The sequence below is a fragment of the Melospiza melodia genome, chromosome 6 (genome assembly GCF_035770615.1).
Source record: "Melospiza melodia melodia isolate bMelMel2 chromosome 6, bMelMel2.pri, whole genome shotgun sequence".
NCBI classification, from domain to species: domain Eukaryota; kingdom Metazoa; phylum Chordata; class Aves; order Passeriformes; family Passerellidae; genus Melospiza; species Melospiza melodia.
The window spans coordinates 27,092,124-27,111,123 of NC_086199.1; the positions used below are offsets into that span (position 1 = coordinate 27,092,124).

Here is a 19,000-nt window from a genome sequence, read left to right on the forward strand (position 1 = left end):
CCCATCCACCAATACTGTCTCACTAATTTTGTACTGATAAGACATTTTTGCCCACACTATAATAATTTCATCTCTGACATTTACCATATAAGTGATGAAACACAGCAAAAGGGGTACTTTCTGCCAATTTGTTTAAGAAATGTATCTAAAGGATGACAATTTCTTGCTACCCTTAAAATCCAAATTTGCACCTATTATCTTAAGATGCTGCCAAAGAATATGGAGATAAATCAAGGAGGGGAAAATAATCCCTCAAATAGTACCACTGGGAATGACAAGTGATGTATTCCCACCACCCCAGGTATGCAGTAGCTCCAGGCCAGGCTTTGGTTTAAATTTCCATTCCTGCAAGCAGGGCACCAACCACTGAGGCACTCCAATACTCAATGCAGCAATACCAACATCCCTTTTTGCATCTAACCTATAGCAGCTAGAAAAAATAGTAGGTGCCCTTGTCAGTGAAAGAAAAAAAAAAAAAAATAAGAGCAGCATTAGGTTTTTCCTGCAGTCCATATTTTGAACCTTTCCATATAAATAAATACCACCAGTATTCTTGTTTAGAAAACACTTAAAAACATGACAGCCTTCACTTCATGTCTCCAGGGTCCACTCATTCCTGCTTGCTTTTCATCTAAAAAAATCTGACATAAAAGATTTATTCTACTTGCTTTTTTAAGAACACTTTTGCTACCATCTTTGAATTTTTCTTTGTCAAATTGGAATTTAAATTACTCAGGGCTGACACTGATGGCAAGATTCAACAAAGAAAGAAACAAAATCAATGTATGGTTCTCCATGCACTACAGAGAATAGCCAGATCTCTCAGTCTGAGTTTCATACAGGCCTCCATACTAGACAGGACACTACTAAAGCTAATGAAAAAAAATTCAGCAGTCTTCAGCAAAACTTCTTTATGACATCCCTACTCAATTCTTAGTGCCTGAGAGCACATCAATGCATGCTTCAAACCTCTCCTAGATCAAGGTACTTCTATAAAAACAAGAAGTATGACAAGAAAACAAAATATGTATTTCTTCTATTTATTTCATAGTTCATAGTAAGGATGCCTCATTCAAGAAATAAGGCCTATTTGAGTTTGACTTTTCTGTCCCCACCTTAGCACCTCAACAGTCTAGAGAGACAAATGCTACTGAGGAAAGGATGGTCCCAGTCATTATGTTGAAACATGCTCATTTGACTGCAACACTTAATGGTATGATTCCCTCGCTGAGTGATTAAGGCAGTCAGAGAGACACCTACATTCAGTTCAGGTTTTGACTGACTGCTCTAACCAATGATTTCTGTGATAGGCAGAACCATTTTCTTCTCTCTGAGCTTTAATGGAGTTACAGACCGACAGTCAAGTAGGCACCGGAATGTCAATTTTAGAACTAATCCCAGAATCACAGAACAACTCAGGTTTGAAAGACCTTGGGGACCTCTGTCTGCACAAAGCAGAAACAACTTAGAGCAGGTTACTCAGATTCTTGCCCAGCTGAGTTCTTAATATCTCTCAAAAGAGAGCTTTGAGATCTCTCCTGGCAACCTGTTCTGACATGCAATTGCTTCAACTGTAAAAAACCAAACCACCAACACCCCCTCACATTTCTTACTATATATTGCAACACACATTCATTACATCTTGTGCTATTAATGTGCACGTCCACAAAAAATTTACTTTCATCTTCTCTCTACGTATCCACTAGGTAGCTCACAACAGCAGTTCATATCTCCCTTGAACTGTCTCAAAACAAAGTAAACCCAGTTCTTCAGTGTCTATTTGCACATAACATGCTCCACGCCCCAGTATCACCTTGATGGCTCTTTGCTGGAGAATATACAGGCAAGGTAGCATGTACAATCAAAAGGTAAGCAATTGCATATGTATCTGCAAAAGAGATTTAGGTCCTGAAGAACACCAGTTTGGTGAATACCAGAGATACATTTACACTGATCTCAGGCATTCTTAACAGATATGTGTCATTCATATGAACAGACAAGGAACATAAAATGTACTTGCTCAAAAGAAAAAAGGTCTTATAAATTTATTGTATAAATATAACAAAGTATCAAAGAAAAATGTTTATATTTATTTGGAAGTTGTAAATACTAGTGTTTGTATGTCTCTGCATCTCTCACAAAAAACGGTAACTCACTACAATGCTGAACAGTGCATAAACACAGAATAAAATTTCCGTGGTCCCAAAAACATAAGGCAAAAGACAATACATGGTCACAAACAGAAGCCAAAGAACAACTCCTAGGAAACCATACTAACCAATTAGACAGAAGGCTCAGCATGTAGTACTTAACTACTTCAGTGACTGCGCTCTCATTGTTTACAGCTTTGGATCAAATCCACATTGCTCCTCCTAATGCAGAAAGCTTTCCCCTAGTTTTTCCATGGTTCTGTTTATAAGAAATGCAGTTTTACACACAGACAAGGCAGTACAAAGCTGAAAATTTACAGGCTGAAGAATTTCTGAGCTGTAAGACAAGAGTGTTATGCGCACACATACCAAACAAGACTGGACTGATGTCTACAGACACCATGTACAGAACATCCTGCTGCCTAGCACATGCACAGTAAAACAACCAATGGCAGCTTGGTAGCTACTTTACCAGGTATAAATACATTTGCTCTCAATACCTTACCTGTTTTTGTCTTCCCAAGTGCAGCATGACTGTATAGCTAAATAAACCACAACTAAAGAAATTCTGGCCCCAGTCTGTACCTGCAACCTCTCCAATGTAAATGGTGCAAAGGATACCAGTAACCACATACACACTTCTCAGCTAGTAGCAACTCCATGTAGGATTTACTAAGTAAAGCCACTCAAACAAAAACAGTGTTGAATATCTATCATCTCCTCTATAGAGATGAGTCACTTCAGACTGATCAGAAACCCAAAACAATATAGCCTCCATAATATATGCTTTCCCAAAATTTAATGCTACTTTTATTTCCAAGTTACCTTAATCCCAAATCTTTTAACAGGAGTTTTTACTGTCCTATTCACACTATGCTTGCTTTATGGCAGCTTTCTCATATGGGCTCTTGAAATAACCCAGACTTCACAACCCATAGTCTGCTCAACATTTTAAAGACTATTTATCCATTTGTCTATATCTTCCCTATTCCCTACAACGTATGTGTGCAAGTTCTGGCTGAAGTAGAGTTAATTTTCTTCACAGTGACAACATGATATACTCTGCAACTACATATATATGATAGCTGAGCATCAGAGAATTATGCTACTAAAAAGGCCCAAGCACATATACATACCTTCACACACTCCACCATATAATAATTGCTACCATCACTATCTCTGGCAGGTGCTGGCTTTGAAAGAAAGAAGTACACAGTCCTCACCGCTAGCCAAATTTTCAAAACTATGTACAGCTTAAATAATGACAAACTGATTTCAATTTGTTTTAAGAGTAAGGCTGAATCTTTAGACTACAGTCCTATTAAGTCCTGGGTTAGCTAATAAAATAACATTGATCCTTCTTCTGTTTAATTTATGATTTTCAACATGAATTTACAGGGGATAAAGCCTGTCCAAGCATCAAAGTGCAAGGCTCCACCTCCTTTTGCTGATAATGGCTCAGCATTGGAAGTTTTATTTAATTTGCTTTCTGCTAACTTCCCTGTATTCTTCCTTCCTAATTATATCCATCCAAATGAAACTTTGTTTCATTTTAATTTTCTTTCAACACCTACCTTGACTAAAACAGAGGCTGAAGTAGTGCTAAAATAAGCAGGAAGGAAGAGTTTGAGGAATTACAATTTGATGACAATAAGAGCATTTTAGGGACTCATTAGAATTAAGCCATTGCAGGAAAAATTTCATCTTTCTGGGAACACAGCTTCATCCTGATCAAATACATCAACAGAACCTTTAGGATTCACAAACAGCAGCACTGAGGCTCTGCTTTATAGCCATAATATACCAAAGATGCAAAAAATATTCTGGATACTCTTGAAAACTATGATAAGGAAGAAATACAAGAGTCCTGCCTCTTAAGATCTGACTAGCCCGCAAAAACATAGGTTAAAATGTCATGTCAGGGTAAGAAATTCTATTAAGGGTGTTCATCAGCCTGAGATCCATGCCTTGAAAATAGAGCAGACTTCTAGGCTATTTTCAAGGGGACTGTTTACACAAAAGAGAATTGCTGGTATCTATAATCCATGCTGTGTAGGCAACGCTTGCTTCCAGTAGTGATATAACTTTATCTACTGATAGGACAAAGATACAAGGAGAATATTACATAATAAAATATGCACTTGAATTTTATCTGTAGTCCCATTTTTATTTGATTTTTTTAAAAAGAGAAGCAGACTTGTGTGCAGAATATTGATTTTTTTCCTTCTCTGCCAATAGTTCAAGTAGGTAACACACATGGAATAAGATAGTGAATCCAAGACCAGAGAAAACAACACTTGCTATCTTTTAAAATTAAAAGTTTTACTGATTACTCCCTAAACAGGAAACTCCTTCCATTTGTATCGCTTCTATGACTATAGCAGATAATAAATTGGCAGTCAGCACAGTGACTTCTCCTTTCACAGAGCCTTTGGCAGAATAATTGCCATAACACATTCCAAGACATACAGCAGGTTTGTATCTGCACCCTTCTAATTGTTTCTTTGCCATCAAAGGATGGCAAAGATGTTAGGATACCCTAAGACAGAAAAAAGAATGGAACTTTGCTAGAAATGCTAGAGGACTTGCCATATGGAGTGTATGGGATAGTGGTAATGGTATTTGAAATCCCTGCTGAAAAAGCAATTCAAATCAGAGAGCAAGTTCTGCTTGCCTTGTCTTTTTTTAAATAATCTTTTTATTTCTAAGGTTCTTAGCTACCTACTTGATACTTATTTCAACAGCTTTTCAGACACATTACTGTTTGAGCACAGGCTTTAGGCAACTCTCAAAAAATATCGTATCTTTACTGTGCTTAGCCTAAAGGTTAATCATAAGTCAGTCCCACAACAAATACAGCAAGATCATGAGTTTTGAGGTAGGTTATTTAATCTGAACCAAATACCATCACAGAGTCAAGATGCACAGAGTAAAGGAACAAAGTAAATGGGACCAGACAAAAGAGTAGGCAGCTTCTCAAGTGAAGTGAAAACCACAGAGAAAAAGCCCAGTACCATGGATGGCACTGGAGAGCTTACTTACCTGGACTGTAATTATACCTCCAGAGAAAAGAGAGATCTTTAAAAACTCAAACTAAAAAAAAATACTCTCTTCTATCTCACCTACAGGCAAGCCAGATTCAAAAGAAGTGTTAACAGAGGTGAAAGACTTTTTACATGAAGATAACTGTGACAGGGAAATAAGAGACAAAACCCAGATAAGTGATAGACCATGCTGAAGTGTAAATAGACCTACAGTACTTATGTTAACAAAGAAGTCACTTCTCAGCCACAAAAAAATTTTGGGGAATTTCAAGACATATAAACTAGAGATATATTTAGCAGAAAGAGTTATGCATATGTTTATAAAGATCAAATGTTCCATTACTGTTTGCAATTCACTTTCACTATGCATGAAATATAATTTCCTTCTGTATTTCTTCTTGTTCTTTCAATAGTTTAAGATCATCACTTTCCTTCTTTTCTATTAACCAATGATTCTGTTATAGAATATGCTCTATATTTTCATTCATATACTAATTTGATACACATACATCAATATATAGGTAATGTAAGTAATACAGCATCCTAAACTGTTCACTTTGTTTGGTATTATAAGGCACATTTCGCCCAAATTCTGCTAAAGGAGAATAGTATGTGTTGCAGAAAACCACCTTGCTCATGAGATATGCATAACCAGAGGAACACCAAGCACTCACCACTCACTATTTCACTACTACTGCCTGTTATCTACCAGTCTGACACTATTCAATAAACCTGTGTTACAAAGAGGGAGATCACATGCAGTAAGTACATACAAAAAGCATTATGTATATATTTAACAAATATATTTAAAAGAGTAAGGATTCCAGAAATTTAAGTTCCAAGTGTAAGACAAGCATTGAAACACTCATAACAGGCACTCATATTTATGAGGTAACAAGTCCCCATTACAGAATTTGGAAACTAAGCAATTCAAATGCTTTACTGCAGTATCAGAAACACGATAAATTCTGGAAAACAGATTTGTTCATATGGAAAAAAAGAAAACACATCCAAAATTATTCACAGAGTGAATGCACAGTCTTGATGCTATCAAACAATTTAAAAACCCCTCCACAATCTAACAGTAAACACAAATATGAAATACCACCACTGCTTTTAGGGAAAAAGTATGGGAACATCTATGTTTTCTATCAGGTTGAATTAACTATGTTAAGAACTTTGTATTTTAGCAGATTGTCTGAATGCATAGGAACTCTGTACACTTACATTATACTCCAAATCTAGATTAGGGAGCTAATTTAAATCGCTTCTATGCAGCTAATGAGATAAGCTATTTCTTAAGAATATGATTTTAGACAGTTAAATACCAGCAGAAGTATTTTATTCTTGGAAGCAACTTTATCCTGTTAAAGGGAAGTAATAGCTAAGACCAACCAGAAAAAATAAAAAAAATTTTGAAGATCACAAGCAACAGATCACAAAACTATTTCTAATCTAAAATAGAACAACAGTATCTTTAAAAGGATCATCACATGCTGCAGTTCTCTCTTGTTTAGGTGTCCAAAGTCATTAAACTACTGGTCCTGCAGTTAACCATGCTTGAGAATGGCTGGTTACTGCAGAAGGGAGATTACAGTTTCTACAAACAAAATAGCACATCTCAGTCAGGAACATCCATTCTTTTCCTTTCGGGACATCAGACAGACCTGCTCATTTTCCCTGCGATCTGTGAGCTTCTCTTCAAAGGAAGAGATGCAAACTTTTCCAGCTCAGATTTCAGACTAACCTGGTAATCATGCAGAAGCAAAATGCATGTGGGCAGGAGAAATTTAGCCATAAAGCCTTCCTCCTTCACAGCTAAGGTTTCAGTGCCAGGGAAATCAGTGATGCCCTGAGCATTAATGGACTTGTCTCGTTCCCACAGCATGCTTGGCCAGCATGTAACTGCACTGGTTGCTAGGGAGCAGCGAGCTCATTACACAGCATCCCCAGCACCCTGCCCAAGGATGCTGGCACACGCTCCCCAGCTGGGACACTCGGACTGGGAACAGCACTGCAGTGCCTGCCAGCCTCCACTCTCCCAGGGCAGAGCATGCCAATACAGCAGGTGCTAACTTTAACTCTGCCTTCAAGGTTTTACATTCTGCTTTCCTGAGCCAGCCAGCGCAACACAGCACACAGAGAGGTCAGAATGGTCTCCACAGCTATTGGCATGGATACCCCTTACTTTTATAGGTCAGTTCTGGACAAAGATGTTCTTCCTGAAGTTTTGGCAGACATATGATTTCTGTCACCAGAGCAGTAAGTGCCACTATTCTAAAATCTGTGCTAAAGGAGAATTCAGTAAAAATGGAAAAAGGCTGAAAAAATTATTCTTTTCAGTTGTTAAAGAAGCACAGTATTTGGAAGCATTTAAATAAGATAAACAGAAACCTTGTGATCTCCAGGCTGTACACAGTAGATTCCTAGAATGGACATCAGCTGTGAACAATCTGGGTCACTTCAAAGTCTAAACATGCAACCTTAATGCATTTTTTCACCTATTTGTCTCATTAGCACTCCACAGATCTCTTCAAAATAAAAGAAAAAAGATCTGCCACAGAATAAAGAAGTCATCCCACTTCTACATGCCAGAAGATTTATTAACTAACAATCTATCTGCATTACACAGAGATTGTAGCTAATGATTTTCCTGTACCTGTCACTTCAAATGCCATCCAAGAATTCTTAGTGCTGGTGAATTAACAAGCACATAAGGGAATACAGCTGTAGATATGCATAGATATCTATACATTCAAATCCTTAGGCAACTTCAAAATGCCTTTTTAACAACTGCATAAAGAAACATAAAAAGGAATGAAATGGAAGGCAAATTGAGGTAATTCACTCATCAAAGGCGCAGAACAACAGCTCTGTTTGAGGGGGATAGGTAAACATAGAAGTATCAACTTTCCCCCTTACCTGAATTTAAGAAGACCAAGACACAAAATGCTCACTAATAACATATAAAATAACGTCATGGACACTCATGTATCAGTAAAATGCATTTCAAAATAAGTGATTACTTTGAAGCAGAAATACATAACTAAGCCTTACCTGTCTCAACAATTTTTCAACAGCTGACATTACCATGAGCCCTCTCCACACAACTGGGGCAGTCTCTTCTATCAAGAAACCCATAGACATGCTGCAACAACAAACCAGAAACTTGAGCTTTACAGCACAATACCAAGTACATCTGAAAAGAAGCTTGATTTAAATAAAAAACATATGCTCACCATGCGATTCCATAGTTCTTAAGGGGCCTCATTAGATTTTCTAAAACAAAAGCAAACAAGGGGTTTTTTTTGGAGGGGAGATGGGTTTAGGGTATTTTGGTTTTTTTTTTAAAGAAATAAGCTTACACTTTTCTTTATCTTTTAAGAGCAATTTTCCCTCTCTATTTAAATAGTTATTTTTCCCCCTCATCCCTTCATTAAATGTATGGATTTATCTATTCTGCCCAAGAATCTGACTCCACTTTTTGTTAGGTTGTTACATTTTACTAATACCATTCATCTTTTGTCAGAATAACAATGTATATGCCCATAAAATAATGTCACTTTGTGCTGCCAAAATCAATCTATTTTTATGAAATCTCTGTGCTGGAAGGCATAGATTCCCTATCAGGAATCACTAAAAGCTGAGTCATTTATATTGGAACAAAACCAAAGTCATACAACATGATGAGATTTCAATTCTTATTTTTTAATCTATCCTATTCACTAATCTCATGAATCAGAATAATATTCCCACTAACATACCAGAGATTTGGGGAATTTGTCTCCTTCTGTTAAATCTGCCACAGAAACCCCAGAGTAGAGATACCAAATAAAACCATCCCTAAACTATACATTGTCAACAGCTCCAGGTAATTAGTCCCAGATTTCTTCAGGCTGATATAAATCTGCAGGACTTCTAAAGTTTCTGTAGGAACAAAAGATTCTTATTTGAATGTTGCAGATGTATTGTCCTTGTCATACATCTTATTCCTATGCCTCCTGTGTCAAGAATAAAAAGCAGGGAGGGAATACTGTAATTGTTCTGCCAGCAAAGGGGTGTGCAAGCAGAAAGCAAACAAAACAATTAAAAAGAAGGCATTCAAAACAAAATATCACAAAAGCCAAAACTCTTCCTTGTGGTTTCTACCATCTAAATCCACACCTTATCTCAAAATGGCACACACACTCACAAAAAAGGACAAATAGCATTTTATTTGGTCTAGCTGATATCTCGGAAGAGCATGCACAGGCAGGGACTAGCAGAAAATAGGAAGAATACTTTAAACAACAGAAAATATACTATAATGCAGATTTTGACAGAAATCCTTGATGCACCCAAAGTAAAATACATAAAGAGAGTAAAATAAAAACTAAGTGAGTAAAATAAACAATGTGAGTAAAATAAAAACAGAGCATTCAAAGCTGAACTCCAAATTCAGACAAAATAACACCCAGGAGCACACAAATTCAATAGCTAAACTCTACAGATGAAAGCTTTCAAGCAATCAAGTAAGTGAGCATTCAAGCCATGTAATTTTGTAGAAATATGGTGGAGAATAAATTGGATGTTTTGGTTTACAAATCAAAAAGAACAAAACAGGAAGATAAACAAATCACTTGTATGACTATTGCATTCAGGAATGAGTTGGGAGCTATTGCTGAAAAAGAGACTGGCTTGGACTGACACACTGCACCAGTGCATACAGCTGTTCTTGACTTGTGCAGCTCTTCAATGTTGACTCAGGACTTGCTTTGGTGGCACTATAGTGTCTAACCACATTTCTAGCAATCACAGGCTTACTTCACCCCCTGCAGTAAGACAGTTTAGTTATGAAGAGAGTGATGACATTGGAACATCAGCCTAGAGCCACATCTAGGCACTGTTTTGGTGGCTTGGTAAACAAGATGCACACCCCCACAAGTTAAAATAGAAGTGTCAAAGGTATTGAGAGAAATTACTACACATTTACCTAAGAGAGTGGTTAAAAAAGATGTAGTAGGAAAAATGTACTTGCAATAGTGTATACCACTGCAGACTCAAGGTTTCCTTCATTTCTTACCACGAAATAGGGAAAATTTTAAGACAAAACAAAACAAAAAGGGGAGGCCAAGCTTTGACTGCCGATTATGAGGCTCAGGAACTGGTGAGTAAGATGAATGGAAAAGATGCATTATTCTGGGAAGTTCACCACAATACTAAGCCACTCCTCAGTTCAGTCCAACTGCTCTACACTATGCGAGTCAAACATACAGAGACATCTCAACATCCACTACCTGCATGGACAATTTCTTCTGCACAGAGATCAGGTACACAGGCTGAGCTCACACACCTTCCAACATCTCTCTCTCCTTCACAAAACTGGAGAGTTGCTGTGAGTAGATAAACATTGACCTACAGAGCAGCAAAAGGGGCTTTTGCTTTTAAAAATATAAGCATGGTTTATTTCTCAACAGCAGAGTTTCCTGTTATTAAAACTGCATCTTATTTTCTTTGGTTAACAACAAGGATTATAAAATGCTCTGAGCAGCAAGATTTAATCAAATTTATACAATGCAGAGGAACAATTCACAACTTGCTGTATATTCTGGCTATAATGTTCTGCATATTTTCAAAGTAGTACAAAATACTGCAGAGCTCCCCACTGTTTGCCTACTGCTAAAAATCATTCTTAAGACTAATCTCAAATCTAAAGTGCTTCAGTGGGCATTGGTAATCACCCTCGTCTCATCAAAAGCAACAGGCCTTCCTCCTTTTTCACTGTGGGTCTCATGAAGATTTCCTAAAACATAACATGTAAAGAAGATTTAGCTTAATGAGATCTCAGTAACATCTCTAATTCCCATTGCTTTTAGAGTATGCTTTTCTGTTATCAGAAGCCTACCATACAGCTCCAAAAATTTAACACAAAACAAAACAGATCTCCTAAACTCACAACACACAGCAATACCATACCACCTATGCCAAGAGATAAATAAGATTGCCTAGTTTGCAATTTTCCACAGGCTTGATGGCCCTAAGTAAAAGATTGCTGTGTTTTCTCTGAACATACAAAATCAGATCTGTAAGATCAACGTAGCACCAATGACATGTCAGTAAATGCCTTTTCTGATAGAATACAAGTAAGGCACTAGAAAAGGCAGATGTGCAAATTCATGAAAGCATTATAGCAGATTGCTGATTAAAATAGTTCTGGGACTGGTCTGAAGATTGAATTGTTACTCACATGGGGAAGAGTAGCATTGATGTAATGAAGATGGATGTTCATTACATCAATGAAGATGCATTTTGTAATTATTTTTTACTAAGCTTTTTCTCCCCCAACAAATCCAGCCTTGAAAACAGATTATCCTAATAAGATAACTGAGTTACTCCACGTTTTCTCTAAGAAGACTGACATAGCTTGACTGACAACAATGGCCAGGGTCACAGGGTCAGTAGAACACAGAAGGTGTGTACAGCACTACATTACATATATATACCTGTATGTATGTGGTTTTGGTTGGAGTACAGTGACATTTCTTCACAGTAGCTTGCATGGTGATACGTTTTGGATTGGTGATGAAAACAGTGTCAAAAACTGCTCTGCTTCTCATGCCACCCCACCAGCAAGCTGGGAGCACACAAGAAACTGGGAGGGGACACAGCCTGAACATATGATCACAACTGACCAAAGGGATATCCCACCCCATATGGCCTCATGCTCAGCATATAAACTGGGGAGACAAAAAAAGAAATGGGAGTACATTCAACTTTATGGTGTCTGTCCTCCCAAATAACAGTCACACGTGATGGAGCCCAGGGCTAAGCCACAAGGAGCCATTCCAACTCATGGCTTAGTTTTTGGAAGCAGTCTGTTGAGCAATAGCACAAGCAGAAGCTTACATTCATTCCTACCCCATCAGGTAAGTAAAGAGTGTTATTCCACAAGACTGAGATGTTGTGCTACACCTCCTTAGAAGGCATAATACTGCTTACAAAAAGCAAAGGCAGGTTATTACATATAAATGTAGTGGATCATGCAATACCCTAGCAAATGTATTTTGAGCTCACTGGCCTAGCAAGCACAAATGCAGAAAAGCTGCTCTGAGTTTTCAAGAATCTGAACTAAGAAGAAAATTGGGGTTTTGGGGAGACAGACAGAAGGAAGCCCTTGGACAGGAAGAGCAAAAAAAATGATTGGGCTTTACTTGTGTAAACATAGATGTCTCCTGCCACTCTGGATGCCTCAGGGAGCTGGGATTTGTACATGGTTAGCAGCTTTGACAGAGGGTGTAGGGAGAGACATACCTTCTGAAGGAACAGCCAGAAGCCTGACACCACACTCCAAGCATCTTTAAAGTAGCAGTGGGTTCCTAAGCAAAGGCAAGTGAATTCCACCCACAGAATGATAAAGAGGAAAGAAATGCCACAGAGGGCAGAGGAATGAATAGCAACAGGGCCCCAAGGTACCTTGAAATAAAACAGTGACACCAATCTATGAAAGAGGGTAAAGGATGCTGTCACCAAAAGGTTAGTCAAAGTCATAAATTTTAATTCCTTGCTTTAACTGTAATCATTGTTTTAACTGCTTATGCCAGAAGCCTAGAATATTCTATGGCAAGTGACAGACTAATTGAGACTTCAGGCTTGATTTCACACTGTGTTGTAAGTTTATTTCCAGGATTGCCCCAGAAATACAACAATTTGTATTTTAAGCTTGAAGAGCTCCACACAAGGAAGGCTGTGATTGCCCATTACATCCTGCACTAATAGTGTTATCTAACCACAGAGACATCCCAAATACTTAACCAAAGCAAACTAGTAATGAGACTTAAAGAGCATAATTCCATGCTCACCATTCAATTTCATGAAATATGTGCATAATGAAATGCAACTTTTCCCAGGAGATTTGATTCTTGTATTTAGAGGGTCTACCAGTCCCATTACCTGAGAAGGCATTACAGTTTTTCCCTCCCAACAGACTGCAGAGGAAACAAGGCTCTGTAAAAGCTTTTTCATTAACAGAACAGTTTTGCAGATATGACTTCAGCAGTCCTATCTAAAAGCAAAAGAACTAATTGCGTGCTGGAAGACCGTACTTCAAAAGCAAATCTGGCACAAATAAAGAGCACAGTGATTTAGAAACACCTTTGTTACATTTTAAGGCAGCACTGACTTGTTAGGCTTAAAACAAAGGGCTAGTTTTAAGCATCATGCCATTACTTTTCATCATAAATGTCTTCCTTACAATTGCTAAAATAACCCACATTTTGAAATGTCCTCAGATCCCCAAGGAGACAAAAATTCTATTTATAGTGGATCAAAAGATTTATTAGACTAATTTAGGCAGGTCCTTTTAGTTCATTATATCCACAAGGAATGAAATAGACTAACCCAACGTTCAGTTTAACAGGACAGACATCTGTCCTGACACACAAAAACCTCTGGGAAAGCTCATGTCATTTGAAGCAATGACTTGCTGTTGTGACAGGGGGGCTGCCCTGGTCAGTCACATAACAGGGTGCCAGACAGCAGAGCAGAACAGGGAGCAGCAGGAACCCCAGGGGCAGAGATGCATCAGCTTTAATTTAAGACCCAACTTCAAAAAAACATTCCAGTTAACTAGGGATTTCATTGCTTCCAAAGCAAAACTAGACAACTCAAGGTAATTGTGTCAATTCAGCCTTTTTAGGTTCAATACTGTAAAATACTATAATCAAGACCCCTGCCCCGCCCCTCCCCCCCAAAAAAGGAAATTTAGGTGAAAAAACATGGAAGGAAAAAATAATGTTCAAACAATTATGTGTAATTGTGCTGTCGGCTAAGATAGAGTTATTCCTTTTCTTAGTAGCTGGTATGGGGCTGTGTTTTGGATTTCTGATAAAAACAGTGTTAATAACAGAGGGATGCTTCTGTACTGCTAAGCAGTGCTTACACAGTCCGTGTCCTTCCTGCTTGTCAGCCCACCCCACCAGCAAAGCAGGCTGGGGGTGCACAAGGAACTGGGAGGGGACACAACCACAACAGCTGATCTCAAGTTACAAAAGGGATAGCCCACACCATACGGCATCACACTCAATATATAAATGATTATGACCATCAGCTAAAGCAAATGGAAAGAGATGCTAGCTTTTCAACTCTTATTGTCACTTTTGGCCTCTGGGCTCTACAGGGAAAGGATTAAACCACTTTTTCTCCTGTTTTTGATCTATTCTGCTTCATTTCTCTATTATGAAAACCCACTACATTGTACTGCAGAGAAGGAAAGACAGACTACAGCAAGAAGCCCACAGAAGGAAAAAAAGCATAAAAGTGAAATTGCAAGGTAAAAATATTGAGAAAATTCAGAATTGGTTGCATTCCTTCAATTTTTCTTCTAGCAGAGAAATGGAAACATTTATTCCTCTGAAATAAGCAAAAAGGTAAATACATTCAGTCTACAAAAGCATGATTTATTTCTTTTGTTTATGCATGTATAATGAAAAGAGTATCTATCATGTTCCTATAAAAAAGCCATTTTGCAATTTAATTCCAGTTTTTATACCAGTTGAACCAAAAAAAAACACATTTGTATCTCTAAGAGTAAACTTTATAATATACTAAGTATCTGCTAGCCACACTTCAAATAATTTGGAATTACTGCACCACAGGATTAACAACATAAAGAGTAATACGAATCTGCCTTCAAGTACTTCAAATGTATTATTTCAGGTCACAGTGTTTCAGTAATTTATACTGGAGTGGCATTTGGTAAAACTTCATTTGCCATTTATCCAAAAAGACTGGTCTCAGTAAGAAGCTTTAATTACTACACTAAATTTCTCATCTTATACTTTTTGTAATTGTATGAATTTATTTATAATGAAGAATAAATTTTTAATAAATTAATTCCCTAGAGGTTTTTTTCCTTTTAAACAGCAGCTAACAGCTGTATGCCTATAAATAATTACTTGCAGAATTGTGTATCTGCCATCTCCTTTCCCTTCCAAGGTCTTTGATTTTCTCCACAAGTGAGCTCAACAATAGCTGGACTAATCCACCTTGAGGTTTATTGTTACAGGTTTGAGAGCAACAGCCAAGGTCCAAAATAGAATATTAAACATTTAAGTAGTCTTCTCATCTTCAACTACTTGATCACATTTGGAAAAGCCTCCAAAATACAAACCACAATAAATTACAACACTTTCGTTAATTATTTTGTCACATTGTACACATTGGGACTATTGTACTTCCACCATACAGATAAATTGGGCTAAGACATCATCAAAAGTAAAACAAGGGGTTTCAGTTCAGGCTACTTTCAAAATAGAATCAATAAAACATATCATTAGACTACAGACAACCTAAAAACCACTTGCTCACCAATCAAGAGCTGGTATCAGCCACAAATACTTTTTTTTAAAGAATCAAATGTAGGGTTTTTTAAAAATTTATCATGATGCTGTTCCACTGATAAAGCATGACAAATACAACTTCAAGACTTCAAGCTTTACTTGAAGGATTTAACTTTAACTTTGTAAAGTTAAATCCTCAGCAAACATCAATAAATTTCTTCATAATCATTATTATTGATTTATCATCAATAAATTTCTTCAAAATACATAATATTTTGTCTATGTCACTAGTCCACTCCCAATTTTCTATTTATGACTCTCAAATGAATGCGCCACAATCCCTTAATACTATTCCAGCCGACATCTTTAAACAGTCAAAACTATTTTAAATTTTCACATTCCGTTATGAGAGTCTGCTATCACAGTCTTAAGATATGCAAATGTACCCCAGTGAAAAAATTCAGGTGCCCATTTCTATAGTTCCTGCAATTTTATTCGATTCAATGGGCAGCCACAAACACTGTTAGCTTTCTCTAAGAAATTACATTCTATTCTAAATTATGAAAATACATGTCTACTACTGATCTTTTGAATATACTACTTTATTAAGAGATTAAAGACACTGAAGCTATCATAAAATGGCAATAAAGTTTTGAAATACTAAAAGTAGAGTCACCTGTCAAAGATTTCGTAAACAAACTAAATAAAGAAACTTTATTTATCTGGCAAAATGGCAAATGTTTTTGGCAATATAATAGTTTTTACCCTCTGACATCTAGTTTAAATGGCAGATTTAAAAGGAAAAAAATGAAATCATGCGATTCAATAAGCCAGAAAACTGCTTTTAACTAAATTACTTAGGGAAAGAAAAAAAGTAATACTTCTGTAACTTATGCTATTAGCATTGCCTTGCATATATATATTGTAGCTGATGGTAATATTAATTCCATAGTTAGATAATCCTCCATTAGCTAATTAAATTCAGTGTTGAACTTATTAACCAACATTTCCCTGACCATTTAAAGTATTTTGAATGACGGCCTATTAAATGTTAGCAGACTTTTCAATGTACTACAGTTTGCAAAATTAAATTAATGTAGTATCTTCCATTTATACAGACTCCTCACTAAGAACCCTCAATTCATTTTGAATGCTTAAATTACAGCATGACCATAATAGCTTCTATTCAGAAGTAATAACTCCTGCATGGACTTATTTTGTATGGTACTGGGCATCCTTAATCCCTTTTCATGAGAGAGGAAACAGAAATCAAAGATTGCAGAAGTGCTCTCCCAGGATTACAGATTCATTTTCAAATCCATGCCTCACACTGAAGAAAGTATTAAGATTTAAACTTTTTTTTTTACTGCTATGTTATGAAAAATGTCTTTAACTGACTTATTGTTATGTAGACATAGTTTATGCATTTCTGTAACACAGAACTGCCTGGGCTCTCTCAGTTGGTATGCAGTATTTCCTCAGAGTTTGTTTTACTCTTGAAAATATAGTAACAAACCAGATGATAACACTAAACCTTATTATAGAAAAATACAAGAGTCACACATGTTTTTATATCAATATATTTATATACACCTCTATATGTACCATATATATACACACACCTATGATTGATCACTTCTCTGCAAGCTTATCCCATCTGTCACTCATTAAAGGAATCCTTGATTAAACTTTAATTAAAGTTTCCTATGTCATTCCTACTTTGCAAATAAACCATATTTTACAGTACTTCTCTTGCTGTTACTCATCAGTTTCATCAACTCAATAGTTAAAAATACACAGAGTAGTGAACAATATCCCTGAAATACAAATTCTATCTTGTTATTCATACCAAACTACTGTCTTTCTCAGCAGACTTGTGTCATCTGTCAAGCTTTTGAAATATACAAATTCATTTTTCTGTCTGTTGTAAAAAGGGTATGTTCTTTAAATTCTGATATTTACTTGTGCATTACACACAGAAGTAGAAAGAATGTATTTCAGTGATCAAAATGTTAGTGCTTACAAGACAACAGCAGAAGTTTTGGTTCAGGGAAATCTTCCAATTTTTTTCTGTTACATTGAATTCTGCACTTCTAACAATGCTTGAAGCATGTTAAGACAAAGCTTACAGTGAAATCTATTCAGCTGTTTACCAGAAAAATCCAGTCACTGAAACAAAACTGAGCTGCTCAATATCTGAGTGAATGCAGTCTTAAGTTCTAGCATTCCTAGCAAGTTGATTTGTACAACCATAAGAAACAGACTGGGCAATTTGTGGCTCAAGACAAGGACTTAAATTAGGTATGGACTGATAAAATACATAGCAAAATGACCAAGGAATTCTAAATTATCTAATCCATTTTTCAGACATCGAGGAAAAATTGGGGAGACAAAAGTCAACGTCACATCATGAAAAGAGAGATCTGAACACCACAACATAGTCCCTTTTGTGTTCATACTGCACAATGCACTTCAAATACAAAACTCATAGCAAAAAAATCTGTTATGGGAAAACACAGCCTGTATGACATTCATCCTCAGTGGAGTTCAAAGTTCCAGTGAATGCAAGAATACTTGCATTTGTATCAGGAATTCAAATCCTACTGATGATACATGAAAAGGCTCAGCTATTTGTTTATTTATCACTCAGCAGTCTTTTGACTTCAAAAGATATAACAAAAATCCAATAAATAAAACTAAGTACTCTCCTCCTCTCTTAGGAATTTATCTAAATAAAACCTACATTTGTAAGCCCTGTTCTTAAATGTAGGAAGTACTCCATTTGATGGCTATCTGTACAAGCACATGCAGTGGTATCAGTACACGGAAATACATTACTTTTTCTTTATCCAGTGTACATGGCATAATCATAAGGAGATAGAATTTTAATTATATAAGAAATCCTAAGTTTGCCACATTAAGTCTTCAGAGGTTGCAAGCCTCTGCAGCCTTCTGCATTAAGTCTGCAGATACTGCAAGCTTAATAACAAACCTTTAAAGATACTGGCACTGCTTCATTCTGCATGCTTTACAGCATGTGAGAACATATAGATCAACAACCATAATACTCATATACACACACAAATTAAGATGAGTTACAAATGAACATTCTACAACAACACTAGAGTAGATAGAGAAGGATGGAACACATCTCCTGTGATGAAACACTGAGAGCATCATGGCTGTTCAGCCTAGACAAAGGAAGACTCCAGGGAGACCTCACTGAAGCCTTTTACTACTTAGAGGGGACTTGTAAGAAAGATGGGGACAAGTATTTTAGCAGGGCCTGTTGCAATAGGACGAGAAGTAGTAGTTTTAAATTAGAAGAGGGTAGGTTCAGACTAGACATAAGGAAGAAATTTTTTACAATGAAGCTAGTGAAATGCTGAAACAGGTTGCCAAGAGTGGTAGTAGACATGAAACACTCAAGATCAGGACACCTGAGCAACCTGATCTAGTTGAAGATGTCCCTGCTCATTGCAGGGGGTTG

The 19,000-nt window shown here is 36.8% G+C and overlaps 1 protein-coding gene across 5 annotated transcripts in view; it reads right to left on the reverse strand.

Annotated features, from left to right (window-relative positions):
• Nucleotides 1-19,000, reverse strand: part of NUBPL (NUBP iron-sulfur cluster assembly factor, mitochondrial) — a 77,588-nt gene that overhangs the window by 43,048 nt on the left and 15,540 nt on the right. For 3 of the 5 annotated variants that reach the window (XM_063160398.1, XM_063160400.1, XM_063160399.1), the window contains 2 exons: nt 8,434-8,473; nt 8,252-8,342 (listed from right to left, as the gene is read on the reverse strand). The exons of 1 other annotated variant lie outside the window; for it this stretch is intronic. In XM_063160398.1, the coding sequence (XP_063016468.1) occupies nt 8,252-8,342; nt 8,434-8,473 (131 nt within the window). The remainder of the gene's footprint in view (nt 1-8,251; nt 8,343-8,433; nt 8,474-19,000) is intronic. One more of the 5 variants, XM_063160401.1, reaches the window with a different exon arrangement.